Genomic DNA, 24,722 nt, shown 5'->3' on the forward strand with positions numbered 1-24,722 from the left:
TCAGTTTACTTCAAGAAAGTTCTTTACTGAGGAGGAGGAGGAGGAGGAGGAGGAGGAGGAGGAGGAGGAGGAGGAGGAGGAGGGCAAACTGGTCCACTCCTCCTCCTCTCCCCTCAGCTCCTTGTGTCGAGGACGAGAAGGAACACCTCGGCCTCCCTCCTCGTCTCGGTCTTCTTCGTCTTCATTTCTCTCTCAGGACATTTTAACTGTTGGATGTTTATCATTGAACATCTTCATCATCTTCATCAGGTGAGTCTCTTTCTTCTCATTCCGTCTCCGTGTTGTTAAGCTTTACGGCAAAAAAAGGTCAGCTGTTCTCTAGAGCCCAATGCACTTTGTACATGTATCCTCTTGTCTTAAAGGGCCAGTACCCATGTTCTGAAGTGTTTCTATGAGCTTCCTTAAAGGGCCAGTACCCATGTTCTGAAGTGTTTCTATGAGCTTCCTTAAAGGGCCAGTACCCATGTTCTGAAGTGTTTCTATGAGCTTCCTTAAAGGGCCAGTACCCATGTTCTGAAGTGTTTCTATGAGCTTCCTTAAAGGGCCAGTAGCGATGTTCTGAAGTGTTTCTATGAGCTTCCTTAAAGGGCCAGTACCCATGTTCTGAAGTGTTTCTATGAGCTTCCTTAAAGGGCCAGTACCCATGTTCTGAAGTGTTTCTATGAGCTTCCTTAAAGGGCCAGTACCCATGTTCTGAAGTGTTTCTGTGAGCTTCCTTAAAGGGCCAGTACCCATGTTCTGAAGCGTTTCTATGAGCTTCCTTAAAGGGCCAGTACCCATGTTCTGGTTGGCTCTCAGAGGCATCAGGAAGACGTCGTCAGCAGTCAACCAGCTGACGGAGGACGTGACGCTGTTCTTGTCTGTTGAATTTGACACTAACCCCGCCCCCCCAGCCCGCCATGTTTCTGGAGAACAAGAACAACCTGGAGATGGAGATGGCTCAGGCCTCGGCTCAGGGCCTGCAGGGCCGTGGCAGCCTGAGGTCACCGGAGGTCGTGGCCGGAGACTTCGGGGAGCTCTGCCTCCTGGAGGGCATCTCTGAGAGGAGAGACGCCCACAAGCAGCTGCACAGAGAGGACGGGTAGGAGGAGGTCCCACTCTGATCAATATCCACCAGCTGGAAGACGTTGAAATGAGACGTAGATTCAAATGTTGTTCCACACATGAAGAATAGAAACACGACAACGAAGAATAGAACGACAATACGAGAACAAATACTGGAAAAGACTCAAATAGAATGAGAATAACGAGTATCAAACATCAGGGAGGAGAATAAATATAAGAGTAATATTGAGAGATAATAAAGTTTAACTGGACGAGGCTTTTGGTTTTTCTCGTGATCCCGTATAGCAGGGGTGCTCAATACGTCGATCGCGGAGACCTGCCAGTCGATCGCGGCGTAGTATTGGTAGATCGCATGACATGAAAAAAAATGGGCCCGCCCCCCCCGTCACTTTCTCTATGGCGCCACATTACAGCAGCAGCATGTCATTTCTGTCTCTACGTGTCGCGTTGACAGTCCTCTGCCCGCCGTCTCGTGCGCCGCGGAGCTCCGACACCGGTTTGCGCGCATCGGAAAGGAGCAAAGAAAAAGTCACTAGCACCCGCCCCCCCCCCGTCAACAACTCTTTTCGGCTCGCGCTCGGCAGGTGAACACAATCTTACTAGCACCCCCCCCCCCCCCCCCCGTCGGTCGATCGCCTTGACTTGGTCACATAATAAGTAGCTCGCATGCTGAAAAAGTGTGAGCACCCCTGCCGTAGAGGAACACGATGCTCGGCATGCTGGGTAACGACTCAGTGGACGGATGATCATTTACTCAGAGATTTACCGTGTCTCGGTAACTCGGGGGGGGTGGGGGGGGGGGGGGGGTTGTAATCTCAAACTCGTGGTTTTGACATTGAGATTAAATTGAGGAATTTCTTGCTTTGTGAATTTGGGCCAAAGGTGAAAGAAACATGTGAGAAAATAATCATGAGAATAATAATAATATTAACAACAACAATAATATTAATCATATTATTAATAATAATAATATGATTAATAATAATAATGAGATGAGAAGAAGATTTTTGAATCAGATGAACTTAGAAGCAAAACATTTGAGTGTGTGTGTGTGTGTGTGTTTCTCTCCTCTGACTGTCGCCCAGCTGGAGGTCAAAGTTCACCAAACTCTTGAATCTTTGCAGCTTCAGCGTGGTGAAGGTCCTCCGGGGGAGGAGCAGCTCCTCAACCGAGAGGTCTCCTCTGCTCCGGTTCTCTCAGGACGACAGGTCGGCTCCTCCGTTAGCTTAACTTTCGCGTGTTTAATAATGATGAAACAGGACTTCAAAACACTGAAGTTGGAGTTCTCCGTCCTCCAGTCTGACCTACATGACCTTACACGACCCCGGCCTCGTGGGGGGGGGGCTGGACCTGGAGAAGAGGGGCCGGCTGGGCAGCGAGGTCACCAGCCTGTCCATGACGGGGTCCGGGTCCTCGGACAAGACCGACCCGCTGGACCTGGACCTGAAGCCCAGGCTCAGCAGCAGCATCAAGTGAGAGGAGATACAGATGTTTATGTGATACAGATGTTTATGAGATACAGATGTGTCATATATACAGATGTTTATGTGATACAGATGTTTATGAGATACAGATGTGTCATATATACAGATGTTTATGAGATACAGATGTTTATGTGATACAGATGTGTCATATATACAGATGTGTCATATATACAGATGTTTATGTGATACAGATGTTTATGAGATACAGATGTGTCACTGATACAGATGTGTCATATATACAGATGTTTATGTGATACAGATGTTTCATATATACAGATGTTTATGAGATACAGATGTTTATGTGATCCAGATGTGTCACTGATACAGATGTTTATGTGATACAGATGTTTCATATATACAGATGTTTATGTGATACAGATGTTTGTGATACAGATGTTTATGTGATACAGATGTGTCACTGATACAGATGTTTATGAGATACAGATGTGTATGTGATACAGATGTTTCATATATACAGATGTTTATGAGATACAGATGTGTCACTGATACAGATGTTTATGTGATACAGATGTTTCATATATACAGATGTGTCACTGATACAGATGTTTATGTGATACAGATGTTTCATATATACAGATGTTTATGTGATACAGATGTTTATGTGATACAGATGTGTCACTGATACAGATGTTTATGTGATACAGATGTTTCATATATACAGATGTTTATGAGATACAGATGTTTATGTGATACAGATGTTTATGTGATACAGATGTGTCACTGATACAGATGTTTGTGTGATACAGATGTTTATGTGATACAGATGTGTCACTGATACAGATGTTTATGTGATACAGATGTTTCATATATACAGATGTTTATGTGATACAGATGTGTATGTGATACAGATGTTTCATATATACAGATGTTTATGAGATACAGATGTTTATGTGATGCAGATGTTTCATATATACAGATGTGTATGTGATACAGATGTTTATGTGATGAACTGTTATTATTCGACTGAACTTTTCATTTTTCCCCAGATGTTGCTTCAGAGGCTCCAAAGTTGCCGTGATGTTTGCCGTCGTCGTGCTCTGCAGCGTAAGAGCAACAGAACAATAACTCATGAAACCATAAACACTGAATGATGAGCACGTCGACACGAGGCTCCTCCTCTTAAAGGAACAGCAACACATGTTCAGGGCTGAAGCTGAGTGAAGCTGCTGTGTTTCAGCTCTTCTTCAGCATGTATCCGGACCGAGACGACCCCTGGAGGATGCTGGCCGTGTCCTCCTCAGACAGCTTCTGTATCCTTTCTAAACAATAAGATCACGAAGTGGACTGGATGAGGTCTTCATGCAGAGGAACCCTCCAGAACCCTCCAGAACCCTTGAGAACCCTCCAGAACCCTCTAGAACCCTTCAGAACCCTTGAAAACCCTCCAGAACCCTTCAGAACCCGTAGAAACCTTCAGAACCCTCCAGAACCCGTAGAACCCTCCAGAATCCGTAGAACCCTTGAAAACCCTCCAGAACCCTTCAGAACCCTTAGAACCCTCCAGCTGTTTCCTTGACCTCTGCAGCCGTGAACCTCACGGACTTCCGCGACAACGCGCTGCTGAAGCTGCAGGTGGGCGGGGCCTTCAGCGGGGGGAAGCCGGAGCTGGGCCAGGACTACATCCTGGTCCAGGTGGAGCAGACCGAGCCGGCGGGCGCGCGGAGGAGGAGGGCCGAGCAGGTGAGGATCGTCTTCATCATCGTCTTCATCACGTCCGTGGCTCATGTGTGTGTGTGTGTGGTCAGGTGATCTACAACTGGACCGTCCCTCTGCACCCGCAACGCAGCGGCCAGCTGCTGCTGAGCCACACCTTCCCGATGATCAGCAGGTAGCGCCTCTTTGTAGCTCATCAGCGCCTCTTTGTAGTTCATTAGTGCCTCTTTGTGGCTCACCAGTGCCTCTTTGTAGCTCACCAGTGCCTCTTTGTGGCTCACCAGTGCCTCTTTGTAGCTCACCAGTGCCTCTTTGTAGCTCACCAGTGCCTCTTTGTGGCTCACCAGTGCCTCTTTGTAGCTCACCAGTGCCTCTTTGTAGCTCACCAGTGCCTCTTTGTGGCTCACCAGTGCCTCTTTGTAGCTCACCAGTGCCTCTTTGTGGCTCACTAGCGCCTCTTTGTAGCTCACCAGTGCCTCATTGTAGTTCATTAGTGCCTCTTTGTAGTTCATTAGTGCCTCTTTGTGGCTCACCAGTGCCTCTTTGTAGTTCATTAGTGCCTCTTTGTAGTTCATTAGTGCCTCTTTGTGGCTCACCAGTGCCTCTTTGTAGCTCATCAGTGCCTCTTTGTAGCTCACCAGCGCCTCTTTGTAGCTCATCAGTGCCTCTTTGTAGTTCATTAGTGCCTCTTTGTAGTTCATTAGTGCCTCTTTGTGGCTCACCAGTGCCTCTTTGTAGCTCACCAGTGCCTCTTTGTAGTTCATTAGTGCCTCTTTGTAATTCTTCAGTGTCTCTTTGTCGTTTCTTGATTTCAATTAATTTATCCCCAAAGTTTCCTTCAGGCTGCCGTCACTGTTGTTGTTGTTGTTGTTGTTTACTCCAACGCCACACACATGTCAGGACTGTCGTTGCGTCTCCATAGCGACCCCATCAGCATCTCGGTGCAGGCCTTCCTCCAGCAGGACGAGGTGGTCCCCATGTCCATGACCCACCAGGCGCTCTACGTCACCGTGGAGACGCAGGTGGTCATCGCCGCGGTCATCCTGACGGGCGTCTACGTGCTCATCATCTTTGAGGTCTGAGTCTTTGCAGCTTCTCTGTGTCTCTTTGCAGCTTCTCTGTGTCTTTGCAGCTTCTCTGTGTCTTTTCATCTTCTCTGTGTCTCTTTTCATCTTCTCTGTCTCTTTGCAGCTTCTCTGTGTCTCTTTGCAGCTTCTCTGTGTCTCTTTGTAGCTTCTCTGTGTCTCTTTTCATCTTCTCTGTGTCTCTTTGCAGCTTCTCTGTGTCTCTTTGTCTCTTTGCAGCTTCTCTGTGTCTCTATGTCTCTTTGCAGCTTCTCTGTGTCTCTTTGCATCTTCTCTGTGTCTTTGCAGCTTCTCTGTGTCTTTTCATCTTCTCTATGTCTCTTTGCAGCTTCTCTGTGTCTCTTTGCAGCTTCTCTGTGTCTTTGCAGCTTCTCTGTGTCTTTTCATCTTCTCTGTGTCTCTTTGCAGCTTCTCTGTGTCTCTTTGTAGCTTCTCTGTGTCTCTTTTCATCTTCTCTGTGTCTCTTTGCAGCTTCTCTGTGTCTCTTTGTCTCTTTGCAGCTTCTCTGTGTCTCTTTGCATCTTCTCTGTGTCTCTTTGCAGCTTCTCTGTGTCTCTTTGCAGCTTCTCTGTGTCTCTTTGAAGGCCCAGCTGTTCACATGTTGTGGCTCCCGAGGCGTCAGCATGTGAGCATCAGGCGTGTCCATGTGGCGTTTCCTCTGCAGGTCGTGCATCGGACGCTGGCGGCCATGTTGGGTTCTCTGGCTGCGCTCGCCGCGCTGGCCGTCATCGGAGACGTGAGTCTGACTCCAAGATTCATAAAGAAACATAAATATGAGTTAGAAATCATAAAGAACATGAAGAACAGCTTAGGATGAAGTTAAGCTGCATTCGGGTATATAAATATATATTTATTTATTTATTTATTTGTATATATATATATATATACATATTTATTTGTAAATATATATATACACATATTTATATATGTATTTATAAATATATATATTTATTTACTTATTTGTAAATATATATATATATTTATGAAAATATACATATATTTATCTAGATATTTATAAATATATATATATACATTTATAATTATATTTATTTATATATATATGTATATATACATGTATATATTTAGAAATAAATATATGAATGAATATTAATATATATATATATTTAGAAATATATATACACATATATATGTGTATATATATTTATATGTGTATATATATATATATGTGTATATATATGTATCCATATTTCTGAATATATATGTATATATTGATGCTCCTCACTAGAGACCCAGTCTGGTGACGGTTGTCGAGTGGATCGACTACGAGACGCTGGCGCTGCTCTTCGGCATGGTGAGAATTATGATTATTAATGTTTATCTTTATTATTACTTGATATTCATGTGTATCTTTATGAAGCTTGTGATGATGTCATGTGGTTCCAGATGGTGCTGGTGGCCATCTTCTCAGAGACCGGCTTCTTCGACTACTGCGCTGTGAAGGTGAGGTCACACTTCCTGTTGACCTCCAGGAGGAGAGGTCACACTTCCTGTTGACCTCTAGGAGGAGAGGTCACACTTCCTGTTGACAGGATCTGACCAAGAGGCCTTCCAGCACCAGTTGTGATGTGTGAGCATGACGGGGTCTAGACTCGTGGTCTTAGTCCACAGACCAGGGCCAAGAGGCTGCAGCTCCTCTATGGGGGTCTTGAGGCCCTGCAGCTCCTCTATGAGGGTCTTGAGGCCCTGCAGCTCCTCTATGGGGGTCTTGAGGCCCTGCAGCTCCTCTATGGGGGTCTTGAGGCCCTGCAGCTCCTCTATGAGGGTCTTGAGGCCCTGCAGCTCCTCTATGGGGGTCTTGAGGCCCTGCAGCTCCTCTATGAGGGTCTTGAGGCCCTGCAGCTCCTCTATGGGGGTCTTGAGGCCCTGCAGCTCCTCTATGAGGGTCTTGAGGCCCTGCAGCTCCTCTATGGGGGTCTTGAGGCCCTGCAGCTCCTCTATGGGGTCTTGAGGCCCTGCAGCTCCTCTATGGGGCTCTTGAGGCCCTGCAGCTCCTCTATGGGGGTCTTGAGGCCCTGCAGCTCCTCTATGAGGGTCTTGAGGCCCTGCAGCTCCTCTATGGGGGTCTTGAGGCCCTGCAGCTCCTCTATGGGGGTCTTGAGGCCCTGCAGCTCCTCTATGAGGGTCTTGAGGCCCTGCAGCTCCTCTATGGGGGTCTTGAGGCCCTGCAGCTCCTCTATGGGGGTCTTGAGGCCCTGCAGCTCCTCTATGGGGGTCTTGAGGCCCTGCAGCTCCTCTATGAGGTCTTGAGGCCCTGCAGCTCCTCTATGGGGGTCTTGAGGCCCTGCAGCTCCTCTATGAGGGTCTTGAGGCCCTGCAGCTCCTCTATGGGGGTCTTGAGGCCCTGCAGCTCCTCTATGAGGGTCTTGAGGCCCTGCAGCTCCTCTATGGGGGTCTTGAGGCCCTGCAGCTCCTCTATGAGGGTCTTGAGGCCCTGCAGCTCCTCTATGGGGGTCTTGAGGCCCTGCAGCTCCTCTATGGGGGTCTTGAGGCCCTGCAGCTCCTCTATGAGGGTCTTGAGGCCCTGCAGCTCCTCTATGGGGGTCTTGAGGCCCTGCAGCTCCTCTATGGGGGTCTTGAGGCCCTGCAGCTCCTCTATGGGGGTCTTGAGGCCCTGCAGCTCCTCTATGGGGGTCTTGAGGCCCTGCAGCTCCTCTATGGGGGTCTTGAGGCCCTGCAGCTCCTCTATGGGGGTCTTGAGGCCCTGCAGCTCCTCTATGGGGGTCTTGAGGCCCTGCAGCTCCTCTATGAGGGTCTTGAGGCCCTGCAGCTCCTCTATGGGGGTCTTGAGGCCCTGCAGCTCCTCTATGAGGGTCTTGAGGCCCTGCAGCTCCTCTATGGGGGTCTTGAGGCCCTGCAGCTCCTCTATGGGGGTCTTGAGGCCCTGCAGCTCCTCTATGAGGGTCTTGAGGCCCTGCAGCTCCTCTATGGGGGTCTTGAGGCCCTGCAGCTCCTCTATGGGGGTCTTGAGGCCCTGCAGCTCCTCTATGGTGGTCTTGAGGCCCTGCAGCTCCTCTATGAGGGTCTTGAGGCCCTGCAGCTCCTCTATGGGGGTCTTGAGGCCCTGCAGCTCCTCTATGAGGGTCTTGAGGCCCTGCAGCTCCTCTATGGGGGTCTTGAGGCCCTGCAGCTCCTCTATGGGGGTCTTGAGGCCCTGCAGCTCCTCTATGAGGGTCTTGAGGCCCTGCAGCTCCCCCATGGGGGTCTTGACGGCCCTCTCCCTGAAGGCCTACCAGCTGTCCAGAGGGAGGGTGTGGCCTATGATCATCATCCTCTGTCTCATCGCCGCCATCCTGTCGGCGTTCCTGGACAACGTGACCACGATGATGCTCTTCACGCCCGTGACCATCAGGTGGGCCTCGGAGACGCTCCTCCTCTTCACTCCTCATCTCTCCTCCTCCTCCTCTTCACTCCTCATCATCTCTCCTCCTCCTCTTCACTCCTCCTCGTCTCTCCTCCTCCTCTTCACTCCTCATCATCTCTCCTCCTCCTCTTCACTCCTCCTCTTCACTCCTCATCATCTCTCCTCCTCCTCTTCACTCCTCATCTCTCCTCCTCCTCTTCACTCCTCATCATCTCTCCTCCTCCTCTTCACTCCTCCTCGTCTCTCCTCCTCCTCTTCACTCCTCATCTCTCCTCCTCCTCCTCTTCACTCCTCATCATCTCTCCTCCTCCTCTTCACTCCTCCTCGTCTCTCCTCCTCCTCCTCTTCACTCCTCATCATCTCTCCTCCTCCTCCTCCTCATCTCTCCTCCTCCTCCTCATCTCTCCTCCTCATCTCTCCTCCTCCTCCTCTTCACTCCTCATCTCTCCTCCTCCTCCTCGTCTCTCCTCCTCCTCATCATCTAATGAGCTCCTGCTCCCCACTGATCCTCCAATACCCAGCATGCACCTCACCGGGTCTTTCCTGCCCCAGGCTGTGCGAGGTCCTGAACCTTGACCCCCGACACGTCCTGATAGCGGAGGTGATCTTCACCAACATCGGGGGCGCGGCCACCGCCGTGGGGGACCCGCCCAACGTCATCATCGTGTCCAACCAGGCGCTGCGCAGAGAGGTGGGCACTTCCTGTCCCAGTGGGACCCCTGGTCCTTGTCTCCTAGCCTGTCTCCTTGTCTCCTAACCCCTGGTCCTTGTCTCCTAACCTGTCTCATTGTCTCCTAACCCCTGGTCCTTGTCTCCTAACCTGTCTCCTTGTCTCCTAACCCCTGGTCCTTGTCTCCTAACCCATGGTCCTTGTCTCCTAACCTGCCTCCTTGTCTCCTAACCCCTTGTCCTTGTCTCCTAACCCCTGGTCCTTGTCTCCTAACCTGTCTCCTTGTCTCCTAACCCCTGGTCCTTGTCTCCTAACCCCTGGTCCTTGTCTCCTAACCTGTCTCCTAACTCCTGGTCCTTGTCGCCTAACCCCTGGTCCTTGTCTCCTAACCTGTCTCCTTGTCTCCTAACCCCTGGTCCTTGTCTCCTAACCTGTCTCCTTGTCTCCTAACCCCTGGTCCTTGTCTCCTAACCTGTCTCCTTGTCTCCTAACCCCTGGTCCTTGTCTCCTAACCTGTCTCCTTGTCTCCTAACCCCTGGTCCTTGTCTCCTAACCTGTCTCCTTGTCTCCTAACCCCTGGTCCTTGTCTCCTAACCCCTGGTCCTTGTCTCCTTGTCTCCTAACCCCTGGTCCTTGTCTCCTAACCTGCCTCCTTGTCTCCTAACCCCTGGTCCTTGTCTCCTAACCTGTCTCCTTGTCTCCTAACCCCTGGTCCTTGTCTCCTAACCCCTGGTCCTTGTCTCCTAACCTGTCTCCTTGTCTCCTAACCCCTGGTCCTTGTCTCCTAACCTGCCTCCTTGTCTCCTAACCCCTGGTCCTTGTCTCCTAACCTGTCTCCTTGTCTCCTAACCCCTGGTCCTTGTCTCCTAACCTGTCTCCTAACCCCTGGTCCTTGTCTCCTAACCTGTCTCCTTGTCTCCTAACCCCTGGTCCTTGTCTCCTAACCTGTCTCCTTGTCTCCTAACCCCTGGTCCTTGTCTCCTAACCCCTGGTCCTTGTCTCCTTGTCTCCTAACCCCTGGTCCTTGTCTCCTAACCTGCCTCCTTGTCTCCTAACCCCTGGTCCTTGTCTCCTAACCTGTCTCCTTGTCTCCTAACCCCTGGTCCTTGTCTCCTAACCCCTGGTCCTTGTCTCCTAACCTGTCTCCTTGTCTCCTAACCCCTGGTCCTTGTCTCCTAACCTGCCTCCTTGTCTCCTAACCCCTGGTCCTTGTCTCCTAACCTGTCTCCTTGTCTCCTAACCCCTGGTCCTTGTCTCCTAACCTGTCTCCTAACCCCTGGTCCTTGTCTCCGAACCCCTGGTCCTTGTCTCCTAACCTGTCTCCTTGTCTCCTAACCCCTGGTCCTTGTCTCCTAACCCCTGGTCCTTGTCTCCTAACCTGTCTCCTTGTCTCCTAACCCCTGGTCCTTGTCTCCTAACCCATGGTCCTTGTCTCCTAACCTGTCTCCTTGTCTCCTAACCCCTGGTCCTTGTCTCCTAATCCCTGGTCCTTGTCTCCTAACCTGTCTCCTTGTCTCCTAACCCCTGGTCCTTGTCTCCTAACCTGTCTCCTTGTCTCCGAACCCCTGGTCCTTGTCTCCTAACCTGTCTCCTAACCCCTGGTCCTTGTCTCCTAACCTGTCTCATTGTCTCCTAACCCCTGGTCCTTGTCTCCTAACCCATGGTCCTTGTCTCCTAACCTGTCTCCTTGTCTCCTAACCCCTGGTCCTTGTCTCCTAACCCCTGGTCCTTGTCTCCTAACCCCTGGTCCTTGTCTCCTAACTTGTCTCCTAACCCCTGGTCCTTGTCTCCTAACTTGTCTCCTAACCCCTGGTCCTTGTCTCCTAACCCCTGGTCCTTGTCTCCTAACCTGTCTCCTTGTCTCCTAACCCCTGGTCCTTGTCTCCTAACCCATGGTCCTTGTCTCCTAACTTGTCTCCGAACCCCTGGTCCTTGTCTCCTAACCTGTCTCCTTGTCTCCTAACCCCTGGTCCTTGTCTCCTAACCTGTCTCCTTGTCTCCTAACCCCTGGTCCTTGTCTCCTAACCTGTCTCCTTGTCTCCTAACCCCTGGTCCTTGTCTCCTAACCCATGGTCCTTGTCTCCTAACCCCTGGTCCTTGTCTCCTAACCCCTGGTCCTTGTCTCCTAACCTGCCTCCTTGTCTCCTCAGGGTATCGACTTCGCCAGCTTCACAGGCTTCATGTCTCTGGGGATCTTCCTGGTCCTCATCTCCTCGTTTCCTTTCCTCCGGCTGCTCCTCTGGAACAAGAAGCTCTACAACAAGGAGTCCATCGAGATCGTCGGTGAGGAGTTCACCCCCCCCTGTAGACCCCTGTATACCCCCCCCCCCTGTAGACCCCTGTATAACCCCCCTCAGACCTCCAACACGAGGTCCTGGTCTGGCGGCAGACCGCTCAGCGCATCAACCCGGCCAGCCGAGAGGAGACGGCCGTGAAGTGTCTCCTGATGCAGAAGGTCCTGGACCTGGAGGTCCGGCTGCGCTCCATGATGAAGACCTTCCACAGGTCAGTGACCTCTAGTCAGCTCCATGATGAAGATCACATGAGGTCGTGACCTCTAGAAGATGAGCCAGGGTATCGTTGAAGAAGTTTAAATAGTTTTGAGATGTTTTCCAGACAATTATAGCGCTGGGAAAAACTGAAGCCCCAAACGCAACACCTGAACCAGCTGATGATGTGTCCATAGACAGATGATGACATAGACAGATGATGACATCATAGACAGATGATGACATAGACAGATGATGACATCATAGACAGATGATGACATAGACAGATGATGACATCATAGACAGATGATGACATAGACAGATGATGACATCATAGACAGATGATGATATCACTGCAGATCAGAGTCCATCAGTTAATGTTGCTTCCTCCCACAGTCAGATCTCTGAAGAGGACAAGAACTGGGAGAAGAACATCCAGGAGCTGCAGAAGAAGGTGAGATTCCTTATGAAGCGTTATGTCCCGATGAAACTTCATAAGGACACTACGTGTCATGTCCTTATGAAGCTTCATGTCCTTATGATGCTTCATATCCTTATGAAGCTTCATGACCTTATGATGCTTCATGTCCTTATGAAGCTTCATAAGGACACTGTGTTATGTCCATATGAAGCGTCATGTTCTTATGAAGCTTCATGTCCTTATGACGCTTCATTTCCATATGAAGCTTCATGTCCTTATGAAGCTTCATGTCCTTATGACACTTCATGTCCATCTGAAGCTTCATGTCCTAATGACGCTTCATGTCCTTATGACGCTTCATGTCCTAATGACGCTTCATGTCCTTATGAAGCTTCACGTCCATCTGAAGCTTCATGTCCTTATGAAGCGTCATGTCCTTATGAAGCGGCATGTCCTTATGAAGCTTCATGTCCTTATGAGGCTTCAAGTCCTTATGAAGCTTCATGTCCTTATGAAGTGTCATGTCCTTATGCTGCTTCATGTCCTTATTATGCTTCAAGTCCTTATGAAGCGTCATGTCCTTATGAAGTGTCATGTCCTTATGAAGCTTCATGTCCTTATGCTGCTTCATGTCCTTATGACGCTTCAAGTCCTTATGAAGCTTCATGTCCTTATGAAGCGTCATGTCCTTATGCTGCTTCATGTCCTTATGAGGCTTCAAGTCCTCATGAAGCGTCATGTCCTTATGAAGCGTCATGTCCTTATGCTGCTTCATGTCCTTATGACGCTTCATGTCCTTATGAAGCGTCATGTCCTTATGAAGCTTCATGTCCTTATGAAGCGTCATGTCCTTATGATGCTTCATGTTCTTATGAAGCGTCATGTCCTTATGAAGCGTCATGTCCTTATGAAGCTTCATGTCCTTATGACGCTTCATGTCCTTATGAAGCGTCATGTCCTTATGAAGCTTCATGTCCTTATGAAGCGTCATGTCCTTATGACGCTTCATGTCCTTATGAAGCGTCATGTCCTTATGAAGCGTCATGTCCTTATGACGCTTCATGTCCTTATGAAGCGTCATGTCCTTATGAAGCGTCATGTCCTTATGAAGCGTCATGTCCTTATGAAGCTTCATGTCCTTATGAAGCGTCATGTCCTTATGACGCTTCATGTCCTTATGAAGCGTCATGTCCTTATGAAGCGTCATGTCCTTATGACGCTTCATGTCCTTATAAAGCGTCATGTCCTTATGACGCTTCATGTCCTTATGAAGCGTCATGTCCTTATGAAGCGTCATGTCCTTATGAAGCGTCATGTCCTTATGACGCTTCACTAACAGCTTCCTGTCTCTCCTCAGCACCGGATCACCGACACGGTGCTGCTGGTGAAGTGCGTGTCCGTGCTGTCGGTGGTGATCTTCATGTTCTTCCTCAACTCCTTCATTCCCAGCATCCACCTGGAGCTCGGTAAGCTCCTCCTCCTCACGGCACCACCGTCCAATCGGGTTCAAGTGTTTACGACGTCATCACGCTACGTCATCGCGCTACGTCATCGCGCTACGTCATCACGCTACCTCCGCTACGTCATCGCGCTACGTCATCAAGCTACGTCATCACGCTACGCCATCGCGCTACGTCATCACGCTACCTCCGCTACGTCATCGCGCTACGTCATCACGCTACCTCCGCTACGTCATCGCGCTACGTCATCAAGCTACGTCATCACGCTACGCCATCGCGCTACGTCATCGCGCTACGTCATCACGCTACCTCCGCTACATCATCGCGCTACCTCCGCTACGTCATTGCGCTACGTCATCGCGCTACGTCATCACGCTATGCCATTGCGCTACGTCATCACGCTATGCCATTGCGCTACGTCATCACGCTACGCCATCGCGCTACGTCATCGCGCTACGTCATCACGCTACCTCCGCTACGTCATCGCGCTACCTCCGCTACGTCATTGCGCTACGTCATCGCGCTACGTCATCACGCTATGCCATTGCGCTACGTCATCGCGCTACGTCATCGCGCTACGTCATCGCGCTACGTCATCTCGCTACGGCATCACGCTACGCCATCGCGCTACCTCCGCTACGTCATCGCGTGTTACGTTGTCACGTTGTCATGTGGTTCTGGTCCAGTCCTCAACCTCTGGCCTCATGTGGTTCTGGTCTCTCAGGTTGGATCGCCATCCTGGGCTCCCTGTGGCTCCTGGTTCTGGCCGACATTCAGGACTTTGAGATCATCCTGCACCGGGTGGAGTGGGCCACGCTGCTCTTCTTCGCCGGACTCTTCGTCTTGATGGAGGTACTGAACTCTTCTTCTTCTTGTTCTCCTCCTCCTCTCCTCACCTCCTCCTCTCCTCTCCTCCTCACCTCCTCCTCCTCTCCTCCTCACCTCCTCTCCTCTCCTCCTCTCCTCTCCTCCTCACCTCCTCTCCTGCTCCTCCTCACCTCCTCCTCCTCCTCACCTCCTCCTCCTCCTCCTCCTCATCACCTCCTCTCCTCCTCCTCTACCTCTCCTCCTCTCCTCCTCCTCCTCCTCTCCTCCTCTCCTCCTCTCCTCCTCCTCCTCCTCCTCCTCCTGCTCCTCCTCCTACTCCTCCTCTCCTCTCCTCCTCCTCCTCTCCTCCTCCCCTCCTCCTCCTCCTCCTCTCCTCCTCCTCTCCTCTCCTCCTCCTCCTCCTCCTCCTCCTCCTCCTCACCTCCTCCTCTCCCCTCCTCCTTCTCCTCCTCTCCTCCTCCCCCAGGCTCTGGCTCAGCTGCAGCTCATCGACTACATCGGGGAACAGACTGCGCTGCTCATCAAAGTCAGTTTTTTCAGTTTTTCTTCAACAATAATTGGAATCCACAAATGGTGTTATAATAACAGTGATGAGTCCTTCCTCCTCTCCTCCTTGTCTCTTCTCCTCCTTGCCTCCTTGTCTCCTCTCCTCCTTGCCTCCTTGTCTCCTCCAAGTCGGTGCCAGAGGACCAGCGCTTGGCGGTCGCCATCATCCTGGTGATGTGGATCTCGGCTCTCGCTTCGTCTCTCATCGACAACATTCCCTTCACCGCCGCCATGGTGAGACTTTAACAAGCCTGACTTTAACAATAAGCCTGACTTTAACAATAAGCCTGACTTTAACACTAAGCCTGACTTTAACACTAAGCCAGACTTTAACAATAAGCCTGACTTTAACAATAAGCCTGACTTTAACACTAAGCCAGACTTTAACACTAAGCCAGACTTTAACAATAAGCCTGACTTTAACACTAAGCCAGACTTTAACAATAAGCCTGACTTTAATACTAAGCCTGACTTTAACACTAAGCCTGACTTTAACACTAAGCCAGACTTTAACACTAAGCCTGACTTTAACACTAAGCCTGACACGAAGCCTGACTTTCTGAGTGTGTCTAACTTCTCTTCCAGATTCCGGTGCTCATCAACCTGAGTCAGGACGAGGATGTGAACCTCCCCATCAAGCCTCTGATCTTCTCCTTGGCGATGGGCGCCTGCCTCGGGGGTGAGAACCTCAAGGCCGTGTTGTGTGTGGAGAACCCCGAACAGAACCATGAGCGTGGAACCAACCGGACCTCAGCCCAGTGGTTTGACTCTTGTTTTCCTGCCTTTCCTTTTCCCGCCTGTCGTTTTCCCACCTGTCATTTTCCCACCTGTCATTTTCCCGCCTTTCCTTTTCCCGCCTGTCGTTTTCCCACCTGTCGTTTTCCCGCCTTTAATTTTCCCGCTTGTTGTTTTCCCACCTGTCATTTTCCCGCCTGTCGTTTTCCCACCTGTCATTTTCCCGCCTGTCGTTTTCCCGCTTGTCGTTTTCCCGCCTGTTTAGGAAACGGCACGTTGATCGGAGCGTCGGCCAACGTTGTGTGTGCCGGAATCGCCGAGCAGCACGGCTACGGCTTCTCCTTCATCGAGTTCTTCAAGTAAGCTCCGCCTCCCTTCATGCACCAACGATATGCAGCCATGTGACCATGTGTCCATGTGGTCATGTGACCATGTAGTCATGTGTCCATGTGGTCATGTGTCCATGTGGTCATGTGACCATGTGTCCATGTGGTCACGTGACCATGTGACATGTGGTTCAGGACTCTGCTGCCCCCCTTGTCCTCAGGTTAGGGTTCCCCATGATGATCATGACCTGTATGATCGGCATGTGCTACCTGCTGGCCACTCACGTCGGCCTGGGATGGAACATGTGACCCGGAGAGCTTCGGCTCGCCGTCCGGCCCCGGGTCCACTGAAGGAGCCACAGCTGAGCAGCCAGGACCAGAACCAGGACCAGGACCAGGACCAGGACCAGGACCTCAGGAGCTCTGACCAGAACTTTTGAATTCAATATCCAAAAATCTGAAGTCATAGGAGTCGACCCGAGGAAAGCCCCGCCCCCTGGAGGAAGAGGTCCTGGTCTGTAAGGTGGTCCACGGTGCTACTGGTTCCTCTACTGGTTCCTCTACTGGTTCCTCTACTGGTTCCTCTACTGGTTCCTCTACTGGTTCCTCTACTGGTTCCTCTACTGGTTCCTCTTCAGGTTCCTCTACTGGTTCCTCTACTGGTTCCTCTACTGGTTCCTCTATTGGTCCTCTTCTGGTCCCTCTACTGGTCCCTCTATTTGGTCCTCTACTGGTCCTCTTCTGGTCCCTCTACTGGTCCCTCTATTGGTCCTCTTCTGGTCCCTCTACTGGTCCCTCTATTGGTCCTCTTCTGGTCCCTCTTCTGGTCCCTCTATTGGTCCTCTACTGGTCCCTCTACTGGTCCCTCTATTGGTCCTCTACTGGTCCCTCTACTGGTCCCTCTATTGGTCCTCTTCTGGTCCCTCTATTGGTCCTCTTCTGGTCCCTCTACTTGTCCCTCTATTGGTCCTCTTCTGGTCCCTCTATTGGTCCTCTTCTGGTCCCTCTATTGGTCCTCTTCTGGTCCCTCTACTGGTCCCTCTATTGGTCCTCTTCTGGTCCCTCTATTGGTCCTCTTCTGGTCCCTCTACTGGTCCCTCTATTGGTCCTCTTCTGGTCCCTCTATTGGTCCTCTTCTGGTCCCTCTACTGGTCCTCTTCTGGTCCCTCTATTGGTCCTCTTCTGGTCCCTCTATTGGTCCTCTTCTGGTCCCTCTACTGGTCCCTCTATTGGTCCTCTTCTGGTCCCTCTACTGGTCCCTCTATTGGTCCTCTTCTGGTCCCTCTTCTGGTCCCTCTACTGGTCCCTCTATTGGTCCTCTTCTGGTCCCTCTATTGGTCCTCTTCTGGTCCCTCTTCTTGTCCCTCTATTGGGCCTCTACTGGTCCCTCTATTGGTCCTCTTCTGGTCCCTCTTCTTGTCCCTCTATTGGTCCTCTACTGGTCCCTCTATTGGTCCTCTTCTGGTCCCTCTTCTGGTCCCTCTATTGGTCCTCTTCTGGTCCCTCTATTGGTCCTCTTCTGGTCCCTCTATTGATCCTCTTCTGGTCCCTCTACTGGTCCCTCTATTGGTCCTCTTCTGGTCCCTCTACTGGTCCCTCTACTAGTCCCTCTATTGGTCCTCTACTGGTCCCTCTACTGGTCCCTCTTCTGGTCTCGTTTCTCTCACCTGATATTTTAAAGGAACAGGACTTAGAGTGAAAGGGATTTTATTTCTACAGGTCGGTTGATATTGTGACCTGATGGAGTTTAGTGAGTGATGACATCATGATGACATCATGTATTGTATTTCATATAGTGTACATTGTGTATTATCTGTTGTACTGTGTACACCACGAGGACAATAAAGGTCCAGATGTTTCTGCTTCTACTGACTGTTCTTTGACTATTCCCTCATGAGTCACCATGTGGGCGGAGCTTCAGGGAGACGAATCATATTCAGAGAGCGCCTTGCTGCTAGGGAAGGGGGCGGAGCCTAAGAGAATCAGAGCCAAAGAAAAATAATCAAAACTGGATAAAAAGATGAAAGGAAAGTCATTGTATAAGCTTTATTTATTTATTGCTTCAGATATTTGCATTTAAAGAGCGGCCTGCATCTGAAATACAGTGTGTGTGTATGTGTGTTTTAAGATAAGACTCATTAAATTAAACTTTGTTTCAATACTTGACATCAAACCACGGTTTGAAAGAACAAATTGGTGAAAATTAAATAACATCGTGAATATGAGAGAAGATCAAAGATAGAAGAAGAACATCTCATCTGAACGTCCTGAAAGCAACAAGCTGACCACACTGGGCATGAGCACATACATATATAGAAATACATATATATATATACAGGACACACATATCTCATTGTCTCTTCTTCATCATTCACTAGAAAAACTGCAAACACAACATGATGTCCTATGAGGATGACGGTGAATTGTAGTCCATGACGGTGAGTTATAGTTCCTACAGGAGGTTTAGTGCATTTAAATGGGCGGTTCCCCCTGAAGGCAACACGTTCTGCTCGCTGCTTTCAGGAAGCGAAGGCCGGCCTCGACCCCGCGGCCCCGCCTGCACCAAGGGGGCGTGGCCAATAGGGTAGCTTGCATAGCATGGGGCGGGCGTAGCGCCATCTGCTGGAGGCTCCGGGACGACACGTGAACGACATGCAAAAAGCTGTAAGATATCAGAGTTAAAATATGACAGTCTTTAACTGGTCGTCAAGGCAACAGGAAGCTGACATGCAATGTTACGCTGTGACCTCCAGGGCGTTGTATCGACCTCTGGACACCGGGCACTAAGGGAGTCTTCAGAGAGCAACCCAGCGCCTCCTCCTCCTGGAGGAATGTCCTCCTCGTCTTCATCGATGGCTCAGGCGTGTGGTGAAGTGTTCGCTCTTCTTCACAGGAAGTGGCGCTCGGTCTCGCCAACGTCCACAAAATACATCTCGACCAGCTTTCTTGCTAACGGTGGTTCCTTCAGACTCCTCCCACATGGAGACGGTACGTGGCTGGAGGACGTGGCTGGAGGTCGTGGGGTCAACGCGGGTCGATGGAGGTCCTCAAGGCGCGTTGGGGGCATTGACGAGAGGTCAAGAGGTCGAGTTCTATCCGATTGTCATCCGAACCGCATTTAGTGCCCGGTGTGGAGATCCGGCGTGGAGCTGCGTTCCGGTTCTGAGGCCCTGAAGCGGCGGTCCGGAGGAGGCGGAGCTTAGTCGGCTCCTTGGATCACCGGCTCCCGGTTGAGGTACGTGGCCCAGTAGACCAGGTTGAAGGTCCCGAACAGCACCGGGAACACGATGCGGGACATCTTGTCGATCCTGCTGACGCTGTTGTAGGTCTTCTTGGGGTCCGGGCCCTTGGGGGCCCCTGGGGGCCGCAGCAGGACGGCCGTGCTGCTGGAGACGGTGGACACGGCCTTCAGGAGGTCGCTGGAGGTCAACGCCGAGCACGAGTTGTTGGGCTTCTTGGACAGAACCGGAGGGTTAGGGTCCTTCTTCTGTGGAGAGGAGACACATCAGTAGAGCACACACACATCAGTAGAGCACACACACACACACACATCAGTAGAGCACACACACACATCAGTAGAGCACACACACACACACACATCAGTAGAGCACACACACATCAGTAGAGCACACACACACACACACACATCAGTAGAGCACACACACACCAGTAGAGCACACACACACACATCAGTAGAGCACACACACATCAGTAGAGCACACACACACATCAGTAGAGCACACACACATCAGTAGAGCACACACACACACACATCAGTAGAGCACACACACATCAGTAGAGCACACACACACACATCAGTAGAGCACACACACATCAGTAGAGCACACACACATCAGTAGAGCACACACACACATCAGTAGAGCACACACACACATCAGTAGAGCACACACACACACATCAGTAGAGCACACACACACACACATCAGTAGAGCACACACACACACATCAGTAGAGCACACACACACACATCAGTAGAGCACACACACACACACATCAGTAGAGCACACACACACACATCAGTAGAGCACACACACACACATCAGTAGAGCACACACACACATCAGTAGAGCACACACACACACATCAGTAGAGCACACACACACACATCAGTAGAGCACACACACACACACATCAGTAGAGCACACACACACATCAGTAGAGCACACACACACACACACATCAGTAGAGCACACACACACACACACATCAGTAGAGCACACACACACACATCAGTAGAGCACACACACACATCAGTAGAGCACACACACACATCAGTAGAGCACACACACACACACATCAGTAGAGCACACACACACACACATCAGTAGAGCACACACACACACATCAGTAGAGCACACACACACACACATCAGTAGAGCACACACACACACACACATCAGTAGAGCACACACACACACACACATCAGTAGAGCACACACACACACATCAGTAGAGCACACACACACACACATCAGTAGAGCACACACACACACACACATCAGTAGAGCACACACACACACACACATCAGTAGAGCACACACACACACACATCAGTAGAGCACACACACACATCAGTAGAGCACACACACACACACATCAGTAGAGCACACACACACACATCAGTAGAGCACACACACACACTGCCTTGAAGAGTGACTCAAAGTGATTTTCCACATGAACGTCTGACGTTGTTTTGTTTCATTTTGTTGTGAAATAATTATTTACATAAAACATTAATTTGAATTTAATTTCTTCCAACGACCAGAACCAGAAGAGTCTGAGAAGGACGACGTCACCAGCTGGACCCACCCTGGGCTGCTGGGCCTCCAGGGCCTTCTTGCCGTCCCAGGCGTAGCTCCTCTTGGTGAAGTAGTTGACGGTGGCGAACTCGATGAGGGCGGAGAACACGAAGGCGTAGCACACGGCGATGAACCAGTCCATCGCCGTGGCGTACGCCACCTTGGGGAGAGAGTTCCTGGCACTGATGCTGAGGGTCGTCATGGTGAGCACCGTGGTCACACCTGGGGGCAGAAACACAGGGGCTTCTATACAACCGGAGGACCTGTAACACATGAAGCTTCTATACAACCAGAGGAGTCTCCCCCTGGTGGTCAGGAGAGGGGATGCGGCTCTAGGGACTCACCAAAGACGGTCCTGGCCGGTACCGACTCCCGGTTGAGCCAGAAGGAGACCTGCGACAGCACGACGGTCATGAAGCACGGCATGTAGGTCTGGATGACGAAGAACCCGATCTTCCTCTTCAGGTAGAAGTGAGCCATCATCACCGTGTACTGACCTGGGGGCAGAGGGCGGAGCTGGGACCCTCTCTCTGTCTCTGTCTCTCTCTCTGTCTCTCTGTCTCTCTCTCTCTGTCTCTCTCTGTCTGTCTGTCTCTCTGTCTGTCTCTCTGTCTCTCTCTCGCTCTGTCTCTCTCTCTCGGAATGAAGATCTCCGGTGACTCCTCGTCTGTGTGTGTGTGTGTGTGTGTGTGTGTGTGTGTGTCTGTCTGTCTGTCTGTCTGTCTGTGTGTGTCTGTGTGTGTGTGTCTGTGAGTGTGTGTGTGTCTGTCTGTCTGTCTGTGTGTCTGTGTGTGTCTGTGTGTGTGTGTGTGTGTCTCAGCACATTCCCGTGTCTACATGTTCATCCTCTTGGGCTTACTGTGAGCTCAGAGGTCAGAGGTCAGATGCCTCTGAGTGCTCGTTAAGGAGGTTTGTAGCTAACGCTGATCAGGGCCGTGACTCTGTGCGTCTGAGCAGTGCATGCTGGGTAGTGGGCGTGTGGGGGGGCGGTGCAGCGGCATGCGGTGAACCTGTGAAGTACGGCGACACCTGAACGCAGCACGTCTATCGTCACACTTTACATAACGGACAGCAGCCAATCGCTGAGCGGTAAAACCCAGACCCAGACCCGGACCCAGACCCAGACCCGGACCCGGACCCAGTGACTATATGACCTGGCATGCGTATATGTGATGCTGTTCATACTGAACCCAGCAGCAGACACTCGATCTTCAGGCTTCCCCGATTGGTCGGAGACGCTTTGGGCTCACTAGCAGGAGGAGCAGGAGGAGCAGGAGGAGGGGCTTATCCCCAGGAGGAGGTTGTTTATGAGCCCGTGGTACCTCTGCTGGTGTAGATGTCCTCCGTGCCGGCCGTCTGGCCGATCAGGTGGTACTGGTTCAGTCTGGACCCGTCCTCGGCCACCACCACCGACTTAGCTGCCTCCTGAGTCCACGAGTAGACCACCTCGGAGACCGGGTACGCGTCTAGCAAACACCAATATAAATATATACATACAAATATATATATTTATAGATATGTATATATATATATATCTATGGGAGCAGAAGGGCCCCTCCTCGTTAGAGACTCACAGCTCCCAAACTTCAGGGGACAAGCGTGGGCGTCCATGGGGAAGTCCTCCAGCTGCATGGGGCACTCAGCTGAGATGGTGAGTCTGGAGGACATGAGACATCATCACCATCATCATCATTATCACCATCATCACCATCATGATCATCACCATCATCATATAATGAGTAGCATGATGAAGATGTTACAACCACCAAGAATACCCATAGTATCGATAGAGTATCAATACTTGTAGTAACGCCATTGATCCACCAGGGGGCGCGTGATGCTGCCCTCCGCTGGCCACACACACACTCACCACCTCACAGGACAGACCATAATATACCCACTACTGGACTATAGAGAAGGAGGAGGAGGAGGAGGACCCTGGATGTGGGTCTCATGTGTTTCTCAGTCCAGGTCCTCACCTCATGGTGTAGAGCAGCGTGCCGTCGTCCTTCAGCCGCAGCAGCTTGTTGGGCGTGGTCATGTTGTGGGCGATGGACTTCTTCCCGTTGAGGAAGAAGGTGTCGGGGGTCCAGATGTTGCTGGCCAGCAGGTTGTTGAGGGCCAGCATCTCCATCGGGCCCTTGAAGCACAGGCGCTCGTCCTTCCAGCTCTGGCGGAAGAACACGTCGATGGTGTATTCCTGCAGGAGGAAACACGTTAATACACGTTAAAAACACGTGAATAACACGTTAAAACACGTTAAAAACACGTTAATGACACGTTAATAACACGCTAATAACCCATTAATAAGGAGGATCAGCAGCTTCTCACCATCTCCGTGTCGGACACCGGCCCGAAGCTGGTGACGAAGATGTTGGTTTTGATCTCCGTCACCTTCTCTGAAACGAGAGAAACGTCGTTATGGAATACGTTCAGGGTGAGTTAGCGTTGAGGTTCGAAGGCTGTGACTGACTGACGCTACGATGCTACGACGCTACGCTACGGAGCGACACTGCAAATTAGTGGTGCAACACAATGTTACAAATCAACACTACGAAACAACGCCACGAGGCGACGCTAAAACGCGACGGAGCAACGCTACAACGCAACGATGCTACAAAGTCACGCTAGGAAACGACGCTACGAGGCGACACTACGAAGAGACGCTACGACGAGACGCTACGAGGCGACGCTATGAAGAGACGCTACGAAGAGACGCTACGAAGAGACGCTACGAGGCGACGCTACGAAGAGACGCTACGAGGCGACGCTACGAAGAGACGCTGCGCGGCGACGCTGCTAACCGACAGGGCGACAACGAGCGACTCATCCAAACACTTCTCTCTGCGTCCGGAGCGCCTGAAGGAGTCGGGTGTCCTGGTGCGATGAGGAAAGAGCGACGCCCCCAAAGACATGGTGGAGTGACATGTTGGGTTCCCGCCCTCCATCTGGGGGGCGGTGCTAAGGAGGAGAGGTCTGGGGGTCTGGGGTGGTCTGGGGGTCTGGGTCCAGCCTACCTCCCAGTCCGGGCCGCAGCCGGTTGTCGTAGCCGTCCAGCAGGCCGTCCAGGATGCGGGTGAAGATGGTGATGTTGTCGTTGAGCTCCGCCTCTTTGGGAGATCCGGCCAGAGAGGCGCTGCCGAGAGGAGAGGACCGTTAGAGGGGTCTGAGGGTCTGAGGGTCTGCGGGTCTCAGGGTCTGAGGGTCTGAGGGACCAGGACTCACCTCAGGCTGCAGGTGGCGCTCAGGAGGCCGACACAGAGCCACAGACGCCTCATGGCGGAGTGGAGGAGAATCCCTGAAACACACACAACTCCAGCTGCTCAGCCTCCGGGCCACGCCACTGTGTAGTATAGGGGGGGGGGGGGGCCCTACAGACCACCATCAGCACACTGCACCACCCAGACCCTCACGGAGCTGACGGAGTTGTCTCCACCAACGAGTGGACAGACCTTCACACTCCTCTCCTCCAGTATCGCGGTGCAGGTCTCCTCCTCCTCCTGCTCCTCCTCCTCCTCCTCCTCCTGCTCCTCCTCCTCCTCCTCCTCCTCCTGCTCTACCTCCTGCTCCTCCTCCACCTCCTCCTCCACCTCCTCCTCCACCTCCTGCTCTACCTCCTCCTCCTCCTCTCTCTCACTACCTCGGTTCTGACTCCCGGCGCTCGGCTTACCTCGCAGCACGATGCGCATCAAACTTCTCCGACGCCGCAGAGATCTCAGTCCAGATAGAGCCGCTTA

At 51.4% G+C, this 24,722-nt stretch overlaps 2 protein-coding genes across 2 annotated transcripts; one reads left to right on the forward strand and one right to left on the reverse strand.

Moving 5' to 3' along the window:
- The first annotated feature begins 145 nt into the window (after positions 1 to 145).
- oca2 (oculocutaneous albinism II) lies at positions 146 to 16,715 on the forward strand. Its single transcript, XM_056415382.1, has 24 exons — positions 146 to 249; positions 894 to 1,081; positions 2,190 to 2,273; positions 2,364 to 2,537; positions 3,557 to 3,614; positions 3,748 to 3,820; positions 4,096 to 4,250; positions 4,316 to 4,398; positions 5,146 to 5,299; positions 5,973 to 6,044; positions 6,555 to 6,620; positions 6,713 to 6,769; positions 8,554 to 8,678; positions 9,243 to 9,381; positions 11,511 to 11,643; positions 11,718 to 11,865; positions 12,246 to 12,303; positions 13,628 to 13,736; positions 14,455 to 14,582; positions 15,025 to 15,084; positions 15,234 to 15,338; positions 15,690 to 15,783; positions 16,105 to 16,198; positions 16,387 to 16,715. Exons 1-24 carry the CDS (start codon positions 214 to 216, stop codon positions 16,472 to 16,474), a joined length of 2,481 nt encoding a protein of 826 aa, XP_056271357.1. The 5' UTR covers positions 146 to 213; the 3' UTR covers positions 16,475 to 16,715.
- Positions 16,716 to 19,364: 2,649 nt separating this feature from the next.
- gabra5 (gamma-aminobutyric acid type A receptor subunit alpha5) lies at positions 19,365 to 24,263 on the reverse strand. Its single transcript, XM_056413962.1, has 9 exons — positions 24,211 to 24,263; positions 24,003 to 24,121; positions 23,317 to 23,384; positions 22,965 to 23,185; positions 22,560 to 22,642; positions 22,308 to 22,451; positions 21,330 to 21,482; positions 20,996 to 21,207; positions 19,365 to 19,652 (listed from the first exon to the last, which is right to left on the reverse strand). Exons 1-9 carry the CDS (start codon positions 24,261 to 24,263, stop codon positions 19,365 to 19,367), a joined length of 1,341 nt encoding a protein of 446 aa, XP_056269937.1.
- Positions 24,264 to 24,722: the final 459 nt, after the last annotated feature.

This window comes from Pseudoliparis swirei, chromosome 5 (assembly GCF_029220125.1).
Source record: "Pseudoliparis swirei isolate HS2019 ecotype Mariana Trench chromosome 5, NWPU_hadal_v1, whole genome shotgun sequence".
In the NCBI taxonomy this organism is placed as follows: Eukaryota; Metazoa; Chordata; class Actinopteri; order Perciformes; family Liparidae; genus Pseudoliparis; species Pseudoliparis swirei.

Bases quoted from the DNA above. Each gene is read 5' to 3' on its own strand.
- gabra5 (XM_056413962.1), bottom strand. From the start codon at position 24,263: ATGAGGCGTCTGTGGCTCTGTGTCGGCCTCCTGAGCGCCACCTGCAGC. The intron at 22,643-22,964 runs GTGAGGACCTGG...CATGTCCTCCAG, and splicing joins ACGCTGCTCTACACCATGAG to ACTCACCATCTCAGCTGAGT. The intron at 21,208-21,329 runs GTGAGTCCCTAG...TTCTGCCCCCAG, and splicing joins ACCGGCCAGGACCGTCTTTG to GTGTGACCACGGTGCTCACC.
- oca2 (XM_056415382.1), top strand. From the start codon at position 214: ATGTTTATCATTGAACATCTTCATCATCTTCATCAG. The intron at 2,538-3,556 runs GTGAGAGGAGAT...ATTTTTCCCCAG, and splicing joins AGGCTCAGCAGCAGCATCAA to ATGTTGCTTCAGAGGCTCCA. The intron at 6,621-6,712 runs GTGAGAATTATG...ATGTGGTTCCAG, and splicing joins TGGCGCTGCTCTTCGGCATG to ATGGTGCTGGTGGCCATCTT.